The sequence below is a fragment of the Balaenoptera borealis genome (assembly GCF_965194805.1).
Source record: "Balaenoptera borealis genome assembly, chromosome: 13".
NCBI classification, from domain to species: Eukaryota; Metazoa; Chordata; class Mammalia; order Artiodactyla; family Balaenopteridae; genus Balaenoptera; species Balaenoptera borealis.
Window position 1 is genome coordinate 96,157,320 of NC_138870.1, and position 16,803 is coordinate 96,174,122.

General features: G+C 53.2%; 1 protein-coding gene and 1 pseudogene across 5 annotated transcripts; one reads left to right on the forward strand and one right to left on the reverse strand.

Annotated features, from left to right (window-relative positions):
• On the reverse strand, positions 1-1,776 carry LOC309610245 (succinate dehydrogenase [ubiquinone] cytochrome b small subunit, mitochondrial-like; annotated as a pseudogene). Its single transcript has 2 exons — positions 1,519-1,776; positions 1-1,311 (listed from the first exon to the last, which is right to left on the reverse strand). The product of its transcript is annotated as a succinate dehydrogenase [ubiquinone] cytochrome b small subunit, mitochondrial-like (transcript).
• Positions 1,777-6,645: 4,869 nt separating this feature from the next.
• MAFF (MAF bZIP transcription factor F) lies at positions 6,646-16,125 on the forward strand. Of its 4 annotated transcripts, XM_082352838.1 has the most exons (4): positions 6,687-6,871; positions 7,588-7,738; positions 13,661-13,726; positions 14,301-16,125. In XM_082352838.1, exons 3-4 carry the CDS (start codon positions 13,691-13,693, stop codon positions 14,757-14,759), a joined length of 495 nt encoding a protein of 164 aa, XP_082208964.1. In that variant the 5' UTR covers positions 6,687-6,871; positions 7,588-7,738; positions 13,661-13,690; the 3' UTR covers positions 14,760-16,125. The 4 variants fall into 4 exon arrangements, with proteins under 4 accessions (XP_082208961.1, XP_082208964.1, XP_082208963.1 ...); XM_082352835.1 differs by lacking the exons at positions 6,687-6,871; positions 7,588-7,738 and adding an exon at positions 6,646-6,669; XM_082352837.1 differs by lacking the exon at positions 7,588-7,738 and having other exon boundaries at positions 6,746-6,867.
• Positions 16,126-16,803: the final 678 nt, after the last annotated feature.

Here is a 16,803-nt window from a genome sequence, read left to right on the forward strand (position 1 = left end):
TCAGCTTGCCTTATTTATTTACTTTTTAATTATACAGCATTTGATTTTTAAAAAACTTTTCCTTCATAGAGTACATTTTCACATTAGAGATTCCCACAGTGGGAAAACAACAACTTACTACTTATAATTTTATATTTGTGGACAGATTATTTTAGGACCAGTAAAACAAACACATTTGAGGATTAAGTCTCAGTTTAGAATCTGTAACAATTTGAAATATCTATAAAGGGACCTCTTCCCTACATGGAACTTCTCTATATTCAGAAACTCTCCAGGCTCTTCTTCCTAGGATTTAGAAATCAGTAATGTGAAATATCAGCATTTCTAATTTTCAAATTTCCCTAGGACACATAACCATGGGTAACTGGTATCAACTGAACAGAGAGGGGATGTTTGCAAAAACTAAACACTGCCTAATTTTCTGCAAAGTCTTTACTCACGAAATAACAGTATTTCCCTTTCTCCATCATCCTAGGACAAATATAGATGCTTGATCGGATATTGAGAGTAATAAAGCTGAATTCCCTCTAAGAGTTTGATAAATTAAAAGGCAAAAGCTCATATATAATGTTTAGTTATACTGTGAGTCTTGTGAGAAGCTGAGAGACACCCCATTAACTCCCCAGCATACAGAACTCAGTCTGACAGCTTCTTGGATACAATTCCTCTCACATCTTTCCTCAAAGATTACATTCTAAAAATAACCAGGTGGGGACTTCCCTGGTGGTCCAGTGGTTAAGAATCTGCTTTCCAATGCAGGGGATCCCACATACTGTGGGGCAACTAAGCCCTCGCATCACCACTATTGATCCCATATGCCACAACTAGAGAGAAGCCCGCGCACCGCGAGGAAAGATCCCGCGTGCGCAACTAGGACCCGACGCAGCCAAAAAATTAATTAATTAATTAATTATTTAAAAAATTAAAAAATTTTTAAAAAATAACCAGGTGATTGGGAGAAGAGGTTTGTCTCACCAGTGGACTTATCTGTTATTTCCTTGTTATCGTGAGTTGAATGGCATGACGGAGCAAAGGCGAGGTGGTCTACAGTCAATTCTCAAGGTATTATGTCTAAAGGGTCAGAGATTCCACAGCATAGCCACAGCTTTGCAGATGCCCGCATCATGATAGTTGAAATAACAAAGCCCACCCAGCGAAGGTGAAAGCTGAGGGCACCAAAAGGCCTGCCTTGACAATTTTCTGCCATGCATCCCCTTGAACATACAGCTGGTCCAATGCCCTGGTGACTATGGACAGTGAGGGCTGCCGCCAGGAAGTAGTGCATCGCAGAGCAAGGATTCAAATAAGCAGCTGGGGGACTTCCCTGGTGGTCCAGTGGATAAGACTCCACTCTCCCAATGCAGGGGGCCCGGGTTTGATCCCTGGTCCGGGAACTAGATCCCACATACATGCCGCAACTAAGAGTTTGCATGCCACAACTAAGGAGCCCGCCTGCCGCACCTAAGACCCAGTGCAACCAAATAAATAAATATTAAAAACAAAACAAACAAACAAAACACAAATAAGCAGCTGGAAGTAGGCCCAGGAGCAAAACACTGACAATCCTCTCACCAATCCAGTGGAGACATGCAGCCTTGGAAGCAGAATGGTGGTTGGGTGACACATGAATGTGCTGTATTCCACACCATCCTGGGGTAGGTCGGTCTCCTGGAGAAATGCTGAGACCTGAGCCAGTCTGACCACTGGGATTTAGAGGAACAGAGCTCGCCCTCCTCCGGCACTGCAGAGGACACTCAGCCTCCAGAGAGTCCCCATGTCGCTCCTGAAGGCTCAAGGTCATCCCCAGAACGTCAGCTTTAAAATGAAGATGATCGTTTCTGCACCACCGTTCCGCCTCATTGGGGAGGGCTATGGTAAGAAGGAAAAGTTGAATTTATAAAGATATTGAAATGTGATAAAAAGTACAGATAATATTTTTTCGGATGATTGGTTTGTTTAGCAGTGGGAGAAAAGATACACTATGGGAAAATATCTACTATGCAAACAGGTCTTAGGCATTTAGCACTGTGCCTGGCTCAAAGGAAGCATCTCATAAACGTAATAGGAATAAGTATAGTCAGAAGTAATAAGCAGTAAGAAGAAACTGATTCGGACCATGCGGTGGGTGGAAGAACTGCGACAAGATAAGGTGCCTGAAGGTGCCGAAAGGGATGCCTCTGATTATCACTCCCACCTAGTAGAGGGCCCCGCAGGAAATGTGGGACCCGGCCCAGCTGATGGAGCTGCCCTGCAGAGCGGGGCAGGGAAGGCCCCAGGGTCCAGGGACAGGCATTCATGGGGGCCTGGAAATCAAATCTCAGGGCAGGAAGGGCCTCCAGAGAACACTCAACAGGGGAACCTTGAAGCCAACCCTGGTCTCCTCCATAGCAGCCCAGCTTCTAGCTGTTTTACGAGGAGGGACATTCTGCAGAGTCAACTTTCATGTGAAGGAAGTTTACTGTGGTTTGAGATTGTTTAAAAACCACTGCCCTAATTCTACACTCTCACTCTGCAGGTGGAAAACTGAGGCTCGGAGCAAGGAATGCCCCACTCTGGGGTCAGCCAGGGGTGCGATCTGAGCTGCAGATCCTGGCTTGGGTCAAGCCTGGTTACTGAGCTGCTACTATTGGGCAAGGTGCCTACTGTGCACCAGGGTCCCACAGGGACCTGCTTGGGTGCTGTTTGGTGTTTTGGACCCTCGAGCAGGTGAACAGGGACTAGCTGGGCCAGTTAGAGGTCTGCCAGACTGTGCTGGCAGAGGGTGGCTCTATCCCAAGAAACTGGCAACAAGGCCACTCCCTGCTGACAGGAGGTGGGGTCTCTGGGCAGGGTGAGGTCTTCACTGGCTTCGAGTCACTCACCTGGGGAAGACGCAGGTTCTCAGAGGGAGTGTCCTAGGGGACTCCAGAGGACTCATCTCTCTCTAACCCAATATTTATTGATCTCATTCCATACTAGGCACTGTGCCCAATGCTTCTAAGTGTGAACCCAAGAAATTGTTTCACAGTCTATGAAGCAGGCGCTATTAGTAAACCCAGTTTACAAAGGAGGAAGGGAGAGGTTAAGTCACTCAGCTGGTGGTGGGTGAGGCTGGGATTTGAGCCCACAGGCTAACTTGAGAGCCCCTACTTAATTTTTCTTTTTTTTTTTTTTGGCCGGGCCGAATGGCTTGCAGGATCTTAGTTCCCCCACCAGGGATTGAACTCAGGCCCTCAGTAGTGAAACCTTGGAGTCCTAACCACTGAACCTCCAGGGAATTCCTGAGAGCCCCTACCTTAAACTAACAAACAGGGACTTCCCTGGTGGTCCAGTCGTTAGGACTCCACACTTCCACTGCAGGTGGCACAGGTTCGATAGGGGAACTAAGATCCCGCATGCCACGTGGCACGGCCAAGAAAAGAAAAAAAGAACCAAACAAACAAAAACCTACTTCTTTATTAAACCCAAAATTGCAAGAATGATAGAGAATTTCTATATGCGCTTCATCCAGATTCCCCAGTTATAAATATTTTAGCACATTTTCTCAATAATCCGCTCTCTCTCAATGGTTTTGAACCATTTGAGAGTAAATTGCAGATAGATGCCCCTTACCTCTAAGCACTTCAGTATGTGTTCCCTAGAATCAAGGACATTCTCTTCCATGACCATAGGACAATAATCGAAATCAGGAAATTGACATCGATACGATACTATTATCTAGGCTTCAGACATTATTCAGATTTTACCAATTATCTTAATAACATCCTTCATGACAAAAGAAAATTCTGGATCACACGTCGCATTCAATCATCTCCTTTGGCTCCTTTAATCTGGAACAGTTCCCCTTTCTTTATCTTTCATGATCCTGTCATTTTTTCTAAGCATACAGTTCTAGTTATTTTATAGAACTTCTCTCAGTTTAGGTTTGTCTGATGTTTCCTCACGAGGAGAGTGATTGTATGAATTTTCGGCAGGAGCACCACAGAAGTGATGCTGTCTCCTTCTCCATGAATCATTTAGGAGCTACACATGTCAATTTGTCCCATTCCTGGTGATTTTAACTTTTGTCACTTAGTGAAGATGGTACCTGCCAGGTTTCTCCACTGTAAAGTTACTATTTGTAATTAATAATTGTCTATGGAGAAATACTTTGGACCCATGTAATATGTTCCTCATCAAATTTTTGTGTCCACTGGTGATTCTTTGAGGACTCTATTATTACTTTGTGGTCTTAATTGCCATTTTCTAATTCTGTCCTTCTTTTTACTTGAAGGAGGTGTTTTCTCATTTATTTATTCATATCAGTTTGAATTCTTCTCTTATTCAATAGGCTATAATCCATGGTTACTGTTACTTCTTTTGATGTTCAAATTGTCCCAGATTTGGCCATTAGGAACCCCCTTCAAGCCAGAGAGCTCCCACTTTTAAATATGACATTGCACCATGTCCCTTGACCTTGACCAGAAAGGGAGACACATCCGTGGGGAGCAGTCCCAGCTGGGTGGATACTGAAGTGCTGACCCCCTAATGCAGGCAGGCAGGGGATGGGAGAGGGTTTAGGCAGCCTGGTGTCCAGGGGTGTTGTGCAGACCCACTGGGGATTCATTCACTAGCTGAGCACCTACTATGGCCTCAGCTTTTGAAAAGCTCATTGAAAATGGAGGGTAAAGAAAACAATCGCAATTGTGCAGTTTCTAAAACTGAGAACTTTTTACCCCAAGAGGTAACATGAGTGGCTCTCCTTGATATGTAAATATAAGGTAAGGGGAATTGTTTGAGTGCCAGACATAACTGCTGCAATATTTGGTCACTTGGGAAGCTAGTGGGCCAATCTGCATATGAAACCCAAGGCCTTTGGGAGGTAAGGGATAGATGTCACAATCCCAGGTGGACAAAGGCCCAGAGGCAAGGAAGCATAGCAAGGGCTCTGAAATCAAATTACACTACGTCAAAGGAAGAGGGAGCCTTGCTGGTGACCAGGGCTCCACACAAAGACCTCCTAGTTGGGGAGGTCCTAGGCCCTACTCAGTAAGATAAGGTAGGTGCTGTGATGTCAGTTTCAAAAAAAAAAAAAAAAAAAAAGACATGGCTCTTGGAGTGACAGCAGGCATTTCAGGCAATGGAAACACCATGAGCAAAGAAAAGAAGGAACTGGGACACTCTCCCATTTTGCCCCCAAAGCCGCCTCTTTTGGGTGGAGCTCCAGGCCCTGAATACATCCCTACATTTATGCTGGGCCCCACCCAGCTGGGCAGAGCCCCAAACGTCTGGATCAGGAATTAGTTAGGTCTGGATTCAAACTCCAGTTCTTATACTTCCTGGCTGGGTGACTTTGGAAAGTCACTTTACCTCTCTGAGCCTTCACTCATTTATTTCCTCAACATGTGTTTATTGAGGGCTTACTATGTACAGAGCACTGCTCTGGTACAGGACGTGAAGTGGTCAGCAAGATAGACAAGGTTCTACCTTCATGAAACTTACATTCTGGTTGAAGACAGACACTGAATAATAAGCAAATACATAAGCAAGATAATACCCTATGGGAATATTAAGGTAATATAAAAACAAATTTCAGAGGTGGGGGCTCCTTTAGCCAGGGCTCTCAGGAAAGACCTCTCTGAGGCAGGGACATCTGAGCTGACCTGAAAGATGAGAAAGAGCCAGGCAGTGAACAGAAGAGGAAACAGCAAGTGCAAAGGACCTGTGGCAGGAATGAGCTTGGTGTGTTTGAGGAACAGTAAGAAGGGCAGTGTGGCTGAAGAGTAGTGGTGAGGGGAGAGTGACGGGAGGTGAGGCTGCAGCGCTGGGTAGAGGCCAGATGGCTTAGGGCCCTGTACGCCGAAGACAGGAGTACAGTTTATATTCTAAATGCAAAGGGAAACCTTTGAGGGCGTTAAGCCAGAGGGTGGGAGAGTGTGAAACAATCTGATCTTTGTTTCGAGAACATTGGTGTGCGAAGAAAGCCTTTAGGGGCAAAGTAAGGAAGTTATCAGGAGCCCTCGGCCATTGTCCAGGCAAGTTGATGGTCCCTGGATCAGGTGGTAGGACTGGGGTTGGCCAGAAGTGGTCAGATGCAGGGTAGTGTTGGAGGTGGAGCCAGCCTGACTCATGAAGTGAAGAGGAAGGAGAAAGGCATGGAGCAAGGCTCCTAGGTCTGGGCTTGAACAGCTGATGTGGGAGAGACTGGAGGTGTGGGTTGCTGAGGTAGGGTTGATGCTCCGGAGTTGGATTTTGGCCGTGCAGGGTATGCAGGCCCCATCTGGTACCCACGTGGAGGCGTTGAGTGGGCAGTTGGATACAGTCTGAAACTCAAGAGACGCTGTTCCCTCTGGAAATACAAATTTGGAGCTCCTGAGCCTACAGATGGCATTTAAAACCACGAGACTAGATGAGATCATCAAGGCAGAGGGTGTAGGTCGAAAGGAGGCGGCCCAGGACTGTCGACTGTAAAATGAGACAAATGACACCTTCATCCGAGCGGCTCTAGTGAGGTGTCACGTGAATGCCCCTAGCCAGCGCTCTAGCTGGGATTGAAAATCCCGGGGGCGGGGCCTGGGTGTGGGAGGGGTCTTCCGGGGCGGAGTTGGAAGGGGGCGGGGCTGAGGAGCTGGGAGGACTCTCCGGGGCCGGGGGGCGGCCGGGGAGGTGACGTCACCGCATGACTGAGTTTTTATGAATGAAAGGAATCCTGTGAGTGAGTAATTCCGGGAAGCTCGCCTTACAACTCCGCGCGGCCCCCTGCGCTTCCCGCCCCACAACAAAACTCGGCGCGTCGCTCCCGGGAGCCGGGCTTGGAGGGGAGACTGACCAGGGCGCGGGCCGGGACAGCAGCTCGGAAGGCAGCGGGACCCGCGAGTGCCAGGGACGCCAGGCGAAGCAGGCCGAGAGGCGGGTGAGGGTCGCTGGTCCTGGACCGGGACGGGCGCGCGGGACCTGGAGGCGGCAGGGTCTCCGCACCCCGGGAACGTGCCTGGGGCAGGGCGCCGGTGCTCACTCAGTCGGTGCTCCCGTGGATCCCTCGCCGGGACGGCTGGCTTGGGGAGTTGGGGTGGGGGGGGAAGGGCAGAGGTCCGGCGGGGCCGAGACGCGGCCGAAGCAAGCTTGGCGGGGTGCGGGGGTTATGGGCCCCATTTTGGGGGCGCGGGCCGAGAGGCGGCGAAGCCGGGCAGGAAGGGGCAGCGCGGGCTGGCGAGCGTCAGCGTCCGCCCAGGCGGGGCCGGGAGCGGTGTGTGAAAGTACGTGACTCGGTGAGAACAGTCCCTGGACCGGTGCCCGCGGGCCGTGCGTGCGCGGTTTGTTTACGTCCGAGGGCGGGCGTGCGTGTGTGTTCCCTGGCCACCTTCCTGGGTATGCCGTCAGGTGCGTGCTTGCGCCGTGTACCTTGGGGAGTGTGTGTGTGTGTGTGTGTGTGTGTGTGTGTGTGTGTGTGTGTGTCCGCGCGCTCCCAGGAGGATAAGGACCCTGGCGCCTGTGTACCAGCGGAGCGTACCTCGGAGAGAGAGTGACCACAGGAATAAACACGGAATAGGGACGCAGCTAGAGAAGCGGCCCAGTCCATAGTCACAAGGGGTCCGGGAATTCTCTCCCGGGTTGTCTGCTCTCCACCAGCCGGCGGCGTCCAGGCCCTTGCTCTCCCCGGAGTTTCCCAGGACCGCAGCCATGTGACCCGCGGTGTTTGTCCCCCGCCCAGAGCCGGCGCCTTCAGCCACAGGGTGGGGCGAAATATCAAAGATCCCACAGGGCTCTTCTGCGCGACGAGGTGAGGGGGCCACCCCTGGCCCCAGCACCCTAGTGGGTCTGGCAACAAAGTAGGCTGGCGTCCAGGTCCTTGTCCCCAAGTTTTCTGGCTAGCTGGGGGAAGACAGACTCTCCCCTCAGGACTCTCCTTCATCCCCAGGGTTGCCCAACCCTTCGGTCTCAGGAGAAGCAGGAAGGGCCAGAAAAACCCACGGCAAAAGTCGGAAGTAGGAAGGGATACCAGGCTTCCTCTGGCTGGTCTGGGTTCTAGAGGTTGTACCTGCTGGGTCAGGGAGGGTGAGAACCCAAGGTTGGGGTGGAGCTGGTTTCTGCCCTCCTGGTGGTTTCAGTTCACAGGTGGGACTAGTCAGACAGACCTATGGATGACCGGACCTGAGGAGATAGTTGAGGGCCTGGGCCAGGCATGGAAAACAAGCAGTGGGCCTGCTGGACTTGGTGCATGAGAGGTTAATGCGAGAGGGGTGGGGCCCCCAACCTCGCCCCGCCTCCTCATCCATCAGCCCCCTGCTGAGGGAGGCTGAGGGGTGGGCTGGGGTTTAGGAATGCCTTGGTCCTATTCTGCCCTCCCTGTCCTCCCACCCACAAGGCTACAGAATCATGGGGGTTGGGAGGAGGGCATTGAGCTTGATTAGATAACCATTTTTTAAAATAAATTTACTTTATTTATTTATTTTTGGCTGCATTGGGTCTTCGTTGCTGCACGAGCGCTTTCTCTAGTTGCAGAGAGCGGGGGCTGCTCTTTGTTGCCATGCGTGGGCTTCTCATTGCGGTGGCTTCTCTTGTTGTGGAGCACAGGCTCAAGGCGCACGGGCTCAGTAGTTGTGGCTCCCAGGCTCTAGAGTGCAGGCTCAGTAGTTGTGGTGCACGGGCTTAGTTGCTCCGCGGTATGTGGGATCTTCCTGGACCAGGAATCAAACCCGTGTCCCCTGCATTGGCAGGCGGATTCTTAACCACTGAGCCACCAGGGAAGTCTGATCAGATAAACTTTTAACTTTGAATCTTTGAGCAGCTACCACAGCTGGGAACTTCTGTGTCCCCATCTGCAACAGGAACTAGGTAACATCCAAGGTGGTAGGATGGGGGTAGAATGGGAGAGGTATGGCAGCTTGCACACACAACCTAATTTCCAGGGGAACTGTGGGAGAGAAAGCAGAGCCGACCGCCCCAGGCTGAGGCCAAGGGTGTCCAGAAGTATGTGGGGTCCAAGTAAGGGAGGCGGCCGCCAGGAGCACAGGGATCAAGCAGGCCCATCCTCAAAGCTGGGCAAGAAACATCCCTGCGTAGGGCTAGGGACCAGGGAGGGTGGGGGGCAAGAGGGAGTGGCTGGTTGACTCAGTCATAGATGGAAAGCTAGTACTGAGAGGTTTAACCTCCCATGGAACCACCCCTGGGCCTTCAGTAGGGCCCAGGACCCAATGTCGGCTCCCTTGGCCTCTGTGCCTCCCTCAGTCCTAACACTTTTAGCCTGCATTGCCATGGAGCCCATCACGGCCTAGATGCTGGGGATAACATGGTGAACAAATCAGATCCAAAGCCTGCCCTCTGGGAGCTTACAGTCAAGGAAGGGAGACAAAGTTGAAGGAAGAGCCACTAACCTAAATGCAAAACCACAGCTGAGATGGGTGGTATGAGGGGGAAGTCACTGTGGTTAGGAAGTATATAACAGAGCTCTGACTTAGCCAGGGCAATCAAGGAAGGCTTCCCTGAGGAGGTGACCAGTCAGCCAGGTTGTCAGATCAAGTGATGATCATCTATGAATGCCTTGAGGGCAGGGGCTTTGATTCAACTTTGGGTCTAAGGAAGCCCAGCACTGAGCCTGGCACCTACAGGGTAGGTGCTTCTTGGGTGTTTGCTGAGTGAATGAATGAATGAGCACTGTGTCAGTATTCTGGTAGAACTCCACAACACTTAGAGAAAAAGGCCTGGGAACCCCAGGGAAGCAAGAAGCCTGGGCATGGGCTGTAGGATTCTTGAAGCAGTTTCCCCAAAGCGAGCAGATACTTCAGGGTCCAGGTGACATCCTCCCCCCACCCCACCCCACACACACACCCCATGTGACCCTCTGGGAAAAGTGCAGAGATGGTAGAGTTTACTGGGCGCTCATTCATTTGTTGTCAGCCTGAGGATCCTGGAAGAGAGTGGGGAGAGAACATAGTGGAGGCCCGAAAGGCTGGAAGGGAGGCTGGCATCCTAGGGTTTTGAAATGGGCCGAACATGATCAGGTTATAAGTTTGTGTCAGTAATGCTCCCTCTGACAGCTCTTGGGCGAGGATAGATGGTGGGGTCAGAGGTGGAGGCAGGCACGACTAGAGGCCAGTGAGGAGGTGGCTTTGGTCATGGTTCAGCTGAAAGAGGAAGTGGTCCCTGGCTATGCAAGTGGAGCAGAGGGAGGGTTGAGGCTGATAGTCTGAGTTTGTGTTCTCATGCCCCTGCCCCCAGGAAGCCTCCCCTGATTTCCTTTCCCTTCCTCCAGGGCCTCTACTCCGCTGGTGGTCTTGGAGCTCCATTCTGGGCCAGAATCTGACACTCTAAACTCTGAGACTGTCAGTGCTAGGAGGAACCTTAGGCTTGGTGGTTTGGCGTGTTGGGCCCAGAGAGAGGGAGTGGCGTACCTGAAGTCACACAGCGAGTGTGAGCAGGTGGTAGAAACTGAGCTGGACCCCCAGGCTCCTACTTCCCAGCTGGGTTCTCCCAGCTTTGCTCCCCTTCCAGCAGGGAGGAGGCTCCACCAGTGCTGGCTGCCAAGGCCCAGGAAAACACATTTTTTCCCTCTGTCCTCACAGAGGAAGCAAAATGGCTCAGCAGTCAGCGAGGAGCCCATGCCAGCGGGTGGGCCGTCTACTAGGGGGCAGGGGATGTGGCTGCCGACTGGGCAGGGCAGCTGTCAATCCCCCAAGAGTAACTTCATTCTCCGTGCCTCCAAGGGAACGTTAGGAACCTGCAGACCCCTGAGGTCAGCTCTGCCGGCCTCAAGAAGAAAAAGGGAAGAAACAGGGGTGGGGGCGTGGGGGAAGTGCGGTGGCTGGCAATGAAGAAAGAGCCCTGAGCTGGGGGTCGGTACTCCTGGGTTCCAGCCCACCACTGCCACCAAACAGCTGCCCGGTTGCTTCAGTTACAGAACAAGGAGGTTGGATCAGCTGCTGTCTCAGGTCCCAGGTCTACCGGACTGGCTGAGGCAGCCTGGTGGAGGACCCCGGCCCCTTGGCTGATAGCCCAGCAGCCTCTGGCCTGAAGTTGGAGGCTGAAAGCCTGAGGTTATCAGAAAGGTCCCCCTTCTTGTGACTTCCCCTGTGATTGCCTGACTTTGCTGAGCTAGGACATTCCTGCGCAAACATAGGTGCCTCAGCTGACATCCAGCATGTGCTTGAGGCTGCTGAGGCTAGGACAGGAGGAGAAAGATGAAAGGAGGGAAGAACAGGTTCAAAGCTTCCCTAGGGCCCCAAAGTACTTAGAATCACAGCCAGCAGAGGGGGTGGGTCCTTCAGCCATTAGATAGAAGAGCGGATGGCCAACAGTTTCCTCTTGGGCCTAATCTGGAGGGCTGTGTTGACGAGGATTCTGAGGTTGTGTCCAAGCTCAGTGGAAAACTGTGCTGTGCTGAGAAAGATTCAGGGGCTGTGTCCAACCTCAGTGGGAAAAAGTGCTGTGATTGATTACTGATGTCTGTGTTAGGAGTGGAGGGAGGGGTGATGGTGAGATAAACCAACCATCTGCCACTTCTGATCTTGTCTAAGCCTCTTGTATTTTACACGCTAATACTATGATGATTGTCCCCACTTTATAAGTGAGGAAGCCAAGGTCCAGAGAGGAAAAATGACTTATACGAGGGGACATGCCTCCCAAGTTCTGCATCAGCCATAGCACCCAGCGCTCAGCACCTAGCAGGCTCTTAGTTAGCCTATGTCAGGAGAGGCTTCCCCTCTCCCATTAGGCTCTCCGTGTAGCCCAGACTGCCTGGGTGTCACCTAACACCCCAGCTCCCTGAACAGCTGGCCAGGGGGCCTGGATATCTGTATGTCATTTGCATATCCCTAGCAGACCCAATACAAATCCTGGCACATCAGAGCTGGGCAGCCTTGGAGACTGGCGAGTCCTCCGCTTCACAGGGGTGGGGAAACAGGGCCCAGAGAGGGTGCCCTGTAAGGGCCACACTGGGAGGAGACGCTTGGCTCAATGTGGCCTCAGTCCCAGGATCCACCCCCTGTTAGCTGTGTGACCCTGGACAACTCTATTGACATCTCTGGCCTCACAGGGTTGTTGGGAGAACTGGGGTGATGATGGTGTGAAAGGGATCAGGATTCAGTCCTGGGGCCTTTACAGGTGTTCAGAATTCCTCCTGATTTGGGGGGAGGCAGCCATTCACCTGCTGTGTGACTTCAGGCAAGAGATGCCCCTCTCTTGTCTCCACCTCCCCTCGGGTGAAGTGAGGAGGCAGGGGCCAGACGGTCTCTCAGGACCTTTCCTGTGTGACTCTGGCCAGCCAGGAGCTGCCAAATCAAAGCGAGGTCCCAGGAATTGCTACAGGCCCAACCCCTCCTGGACAGACTCATTAATTCTAATAACCACCCAGGTGCTCACTGACCTCTCCAGTTTGTACCACTTAGTTCCACCAAAACCCTGCGAGGCAGGTATTGTTTGCATCCTACAGATGGGAAAGTGGAGACCCAGAGAGGTGGAGTGGCTTGCCCACGGTCACACAGCCTGGAGAAAAGAGAGATGGGACTCAAACCCAGGCTTTACCCTTAATCCCGTGTTCCTCTCCTTGTTTCCCATACCCCACCTGGGAGCCAGTCATGAGGATAGAATCCCTTCTGCTCCCTTCCCATCCTCCTGGCGTCTGCGTACCATCCCTGCCATGCAGAAGCCAGGAGGCAGATGGAAAGGAGGAAGAATTGGAGGTAGGGCCAGGAGGTTTGTCTCTCGATGGTATTCAGCAGGGCTTGGGCTTGGCACTTGGTTCAGACTCTGACAAGCTGGGTGATGGACAGTGTCATAGACCCATCCACACTTCACCGGTGCCTGCTCCCTGCCAGCCCCTGTGCTGGCAGCCTCAGCACCCAAAGCTGCCTGGGCCTGGCTCTTGCCTGTGGAGCTCCCTGTCTGGTAGGGAGTCAAGGAAACAGACCATTACAACATAGGGGAGAACTGCTGGGGTGGGTGGTATTGAACAAGTCCTAGGAGCCTGGGAGGGCTTCCTGGAGGAGGAGATGTCTACGTCCAGGGCAGAAGGCTGAATAGTAGGAGTCTGCCAGATGAAGTGGGGGTGGGGGGAGAAGTGTCACAAGGTTTGGGGTGGCCCAAACGCAAGAAAGCATAGGGTGAGAGGAAGTGAAAGCAATTCTGGGACTTTCCTAGTGGCGCAGTGGTTAAGACTCCGTGCTCCCAATGCAAGGGGCCCAGTTCGATCCCTGGTCATGGAACTAGATCCCACATGCATGCCACAACTAAGGAGCCCACGTGCCACAACTAAGGAGCCTGCCTGCCACAACTAAGACCCAGCACAACCAAATGAATAAATTAAATAAATAAATATTTTTAAAAAAAATTCCTTGTGGCTGGAGTGCAGAAGGAGGCGGGCAGTAGTGGGAAATGAGTCTGGGGTGCCTGTGAGTTAGTAAATGGGGTTATGTGATATGGCACAAGGAGTGGTTTAGCTGGATAGTTAGACCTCTTTGAAGAGGTGGCACTGAGCAGAGACCTAAATGATGAGGAGTCTATGGGGAGATAACAGGGAAGAGAACAGCAAAGGCCCTGAGGCTGGAATGAACCACTCAGTGAGGCCACTGTGGCTGGACCAGTGGGGCAGAGGAAAGTGGTATGAGATGAGTTCTAAGACAGCAGGGGCCTTGAATGCCAAGGTAGTGTGTTTGGGTTTTATTCCAAGTGGGAAAAAAAACTGACCTTGGCCTCCTGTCTCCCCTAGGTCTCAGCCCAGAGGGCACCTTCTGCAAACATGTCTGTGGATCCCTTATCCAGCAAAGCCCTGAAGGTGAGAAGGCAGCCCTTGTTGTCTCTGGTCCTCCTCTCCCTCCCTGCCCCCGCTGAGCTCCCATCCCAACTTCCCCTTCAGTTCCTGGAATCCCCAAGAGTGGCTCAGCAGGCATCAGGCATTCATGAAGCCACTGAAAGGGCTTAGGCTGTGTACCTAGGCTGGCCATAGGCTGTGTGCCCCGAGGCAGGTCACTTCCCTCTCTGGACCTGCTTCCCCATCGGAACAATGTCCCCTGGGCTGTAGGACTTCAAAGGTGCTTTCCTGGGTTTCTCCAGCTGAGTCCAGGCCCCGTCGCTGGGTTAGAATCCGGGCTGAGCTCTGGGGTGGCTCCTTTTGTGTTCAGATCCCGGTTTGGCCCGGTTTCCCCTTTCGGGATTACTGCTCCCCTTCCGAGTCTTGGAGCAAGTCCAGCCACCACCTCAGTGCCCCTGGCGGTTAAGGGGGAACACTAGCGGTGGAGGGGGAGCCGTCCCCAGCACCTGCTGCGCGCCAGGTCCAGAGCTCTGGGCCCGCAGGTTGGAGTGTGACCCTGGGCCTCAGTTTCCCCATGCGCCCGACCTGCTGCCCGCAGATCAAGCGCGAGCTGAGCGAGAACACGCCGCACCTGTCCGACGAGGCGCTGATGGGGCTGTCGGTGCGCGAGCTGAACCGGCACCTGCGCGGGCTCTCAGCCGAGGAGGTGACGCGGCTCAAGCAGCGGCGCCGCACACTCAAGAACCGCGGCTACGCAGCCAGCTGCCGCGTGAAGCGCGTGTGCCAGAAAGAGGAGCTGCAGAAGCAGAAGTCGGAGCTGGAGCGCGAGGTGGACAAGCTGGCGCGCGAGAACGCCGCCATGCGCTTGGAGCTCGACGCGCTGCGCGGCAAGTGCGAGGCGCTGCAGGGCTTCGCCCGCTCCGTGGCCGCCGCCCGCGGGCCCGCCGCGCTGGTGGCTCCGGCCAGCGTCATCACCATCGTCAAGTCGGCCCCGAGCCCGGGCCCCGCCCCCGGACCTGGGCCCGCCCCCGGCCCCGCCCCCGCCGCCTGCTCCTAGTGGCCGCCGAGCCCCGCTCGCTCCGCCCACGCCCATTCTCCAAACCACAGCCCCTCCGACCCCAGCTGCCTTCCCTAAGTGCCTAAGCGCAGTCTGTTTCCAAGTGCCATTTCTCTGCAGCCACCAGCCCCCGTGATGAACACACACGTTCCCTCCCCAGAGCCTGTCTTCCTCCTGCGGCCCCTGCAACTGGGACCTAATGGCCTTGGGAGGGGCAACGGTGATGAGATAGGAGGTAGGGTGGGGTCGGGGTCTGGGGTTTCCTCTGGTAGAAAATTCAGCCTTCTTAGTTTGGGAGGAGGGGATACAGAGCGGATTAGAGAAGGGCCATCGAGGGGAAGACGGCCACCCCTCATTTTGTAACTGCTCAGCTTGTGCCATCAGCCCCTCCCCGCCCGCCAGGGATACAGGACTAGGCTTGGCCCGGTATGGGTCTTGTGGGGCTGTCTAGCTGGGAAGCTGATGCTCCCGCCTCCGCCTTGCACCCAGATGCCTGGCCTTCCAAAGCTGGAAGACTCATTAGAAATCACCTAGTGAAGCCCACTTAACAGAGGAGAAAACAGGCCTCTATCGGACGTGCCCAAGGCCACATATGCTTAGTGGTTGAGCTGGAACCCTGTCTTCCCACTGCTGCCCTGAGATTCCAGCCGTGGTTGTCAGGGGGACAGCGGCCAGGGCCTGAACAGGTGGTGAAAGGGCCTCCGTGGCCTGGGAGATGGCTCTCTGTGAGTCAGGTGAAGAGAAGTAGAGGGAGAGAGAAGGTGATGCAGATGGAAGAGAGGGAAGGAGCTGGCCAGGCTCAACCCTGGGCTCTCCCCGCAGCCAGGGAGCTGGCCAGCCAAAGAGAAAGGGGACCAAGGAGGTGACCACTGTGGCGGTGGGGAGATGAGAAGACAGATCCTATGTTTCTGCAGCCTGGGATAGGGGTCCTTAAAGGAAAGGGTCCCACCTGTCCACCCTGTGGGATGGGGGCTGACCACTGCCATTGATCGCCATTCTCCTGGGAAGCCGGGCCCGAGCCTTCCCCTGCCCCCCCCACCAACTATACAGCTGCTCCTCCCTGCTGTTTATTTATTGCACGAATCTAAGTTATTCTCCCCAGCCAGAGCCCAGCGCCCACTGCCTGGGAAAAGTGGTGTGTGGCCCTGAGCTGGACTTTATATTTTATATCTGCAAATAAATCACATTTTATCTTATATTTAGGAGAAGCCGGATGGCAAAAACAACCAAAAAATGTTTTTAAAAAAAAATTGCCCGGCCCCCGGAATTTATTTATTTTTCTGACTTACAGTAAGCGAGTTATCCGCATTCTGTATTTTGTAGACTTTCTGAATAAAGTCAAGTTCTCTTTTTCCACAGTTTATAAGTGTATGTCCTGGTCTATGTTTTTTTTTGGGGGGGGGGTTCTGAATGAGGGGCCCAAGAGGGGGTTCTGCTTTCAACCCCAGGCAGGCCCCTCTGCTGGGTGGGAAGTTTAGCCCCAATTTGCAGATGAAGGAATTGTGCCCCATCACTAGCTCTTGCACCCAGGCTTGGTGCGGGGGTGGGTGAGGTGGAGGTGGAACCGGGCAGGGCAGTGCCCAAACATCTGTCCTTCCATCTGGTTGCCTGGGGCCAAGGAGCTTCCCTGGGGAAGGCAAAGCCAGGAGGACGATGATATGGAGGGTTAAATTCCCTGGGCATCCCTTCAGCAAATAAACAGTCCCGCCCAGGGAGGAAAATTCCCCGATTGAAGAGTAATCTTTCCAGCCTTTCACGTTGAGGTCTGATTTTCTACAGCCAAGTAAAAAATATTCTCCTCGTGTTCCAAAAGGCACAGAGAATCAGGGAGAGAAGTGGCTTCCTCAACCCCCGCCTGCAGGCCTAAAGCACAACCCTGTGTCTCATCCGAGGCCCCAAACTCCCTGTAATTCAACCCAATCTGCTAGCCCTTCTGGGACACCCAGTGGGGTGTTCTGTGGTCTGTGGGTCAGGGAAATTGAGGTGTGTTTTTCTCTAGCTGTATGACCTTTGATGACTTATTTCGCTTCTCGCAGCCTCGGTT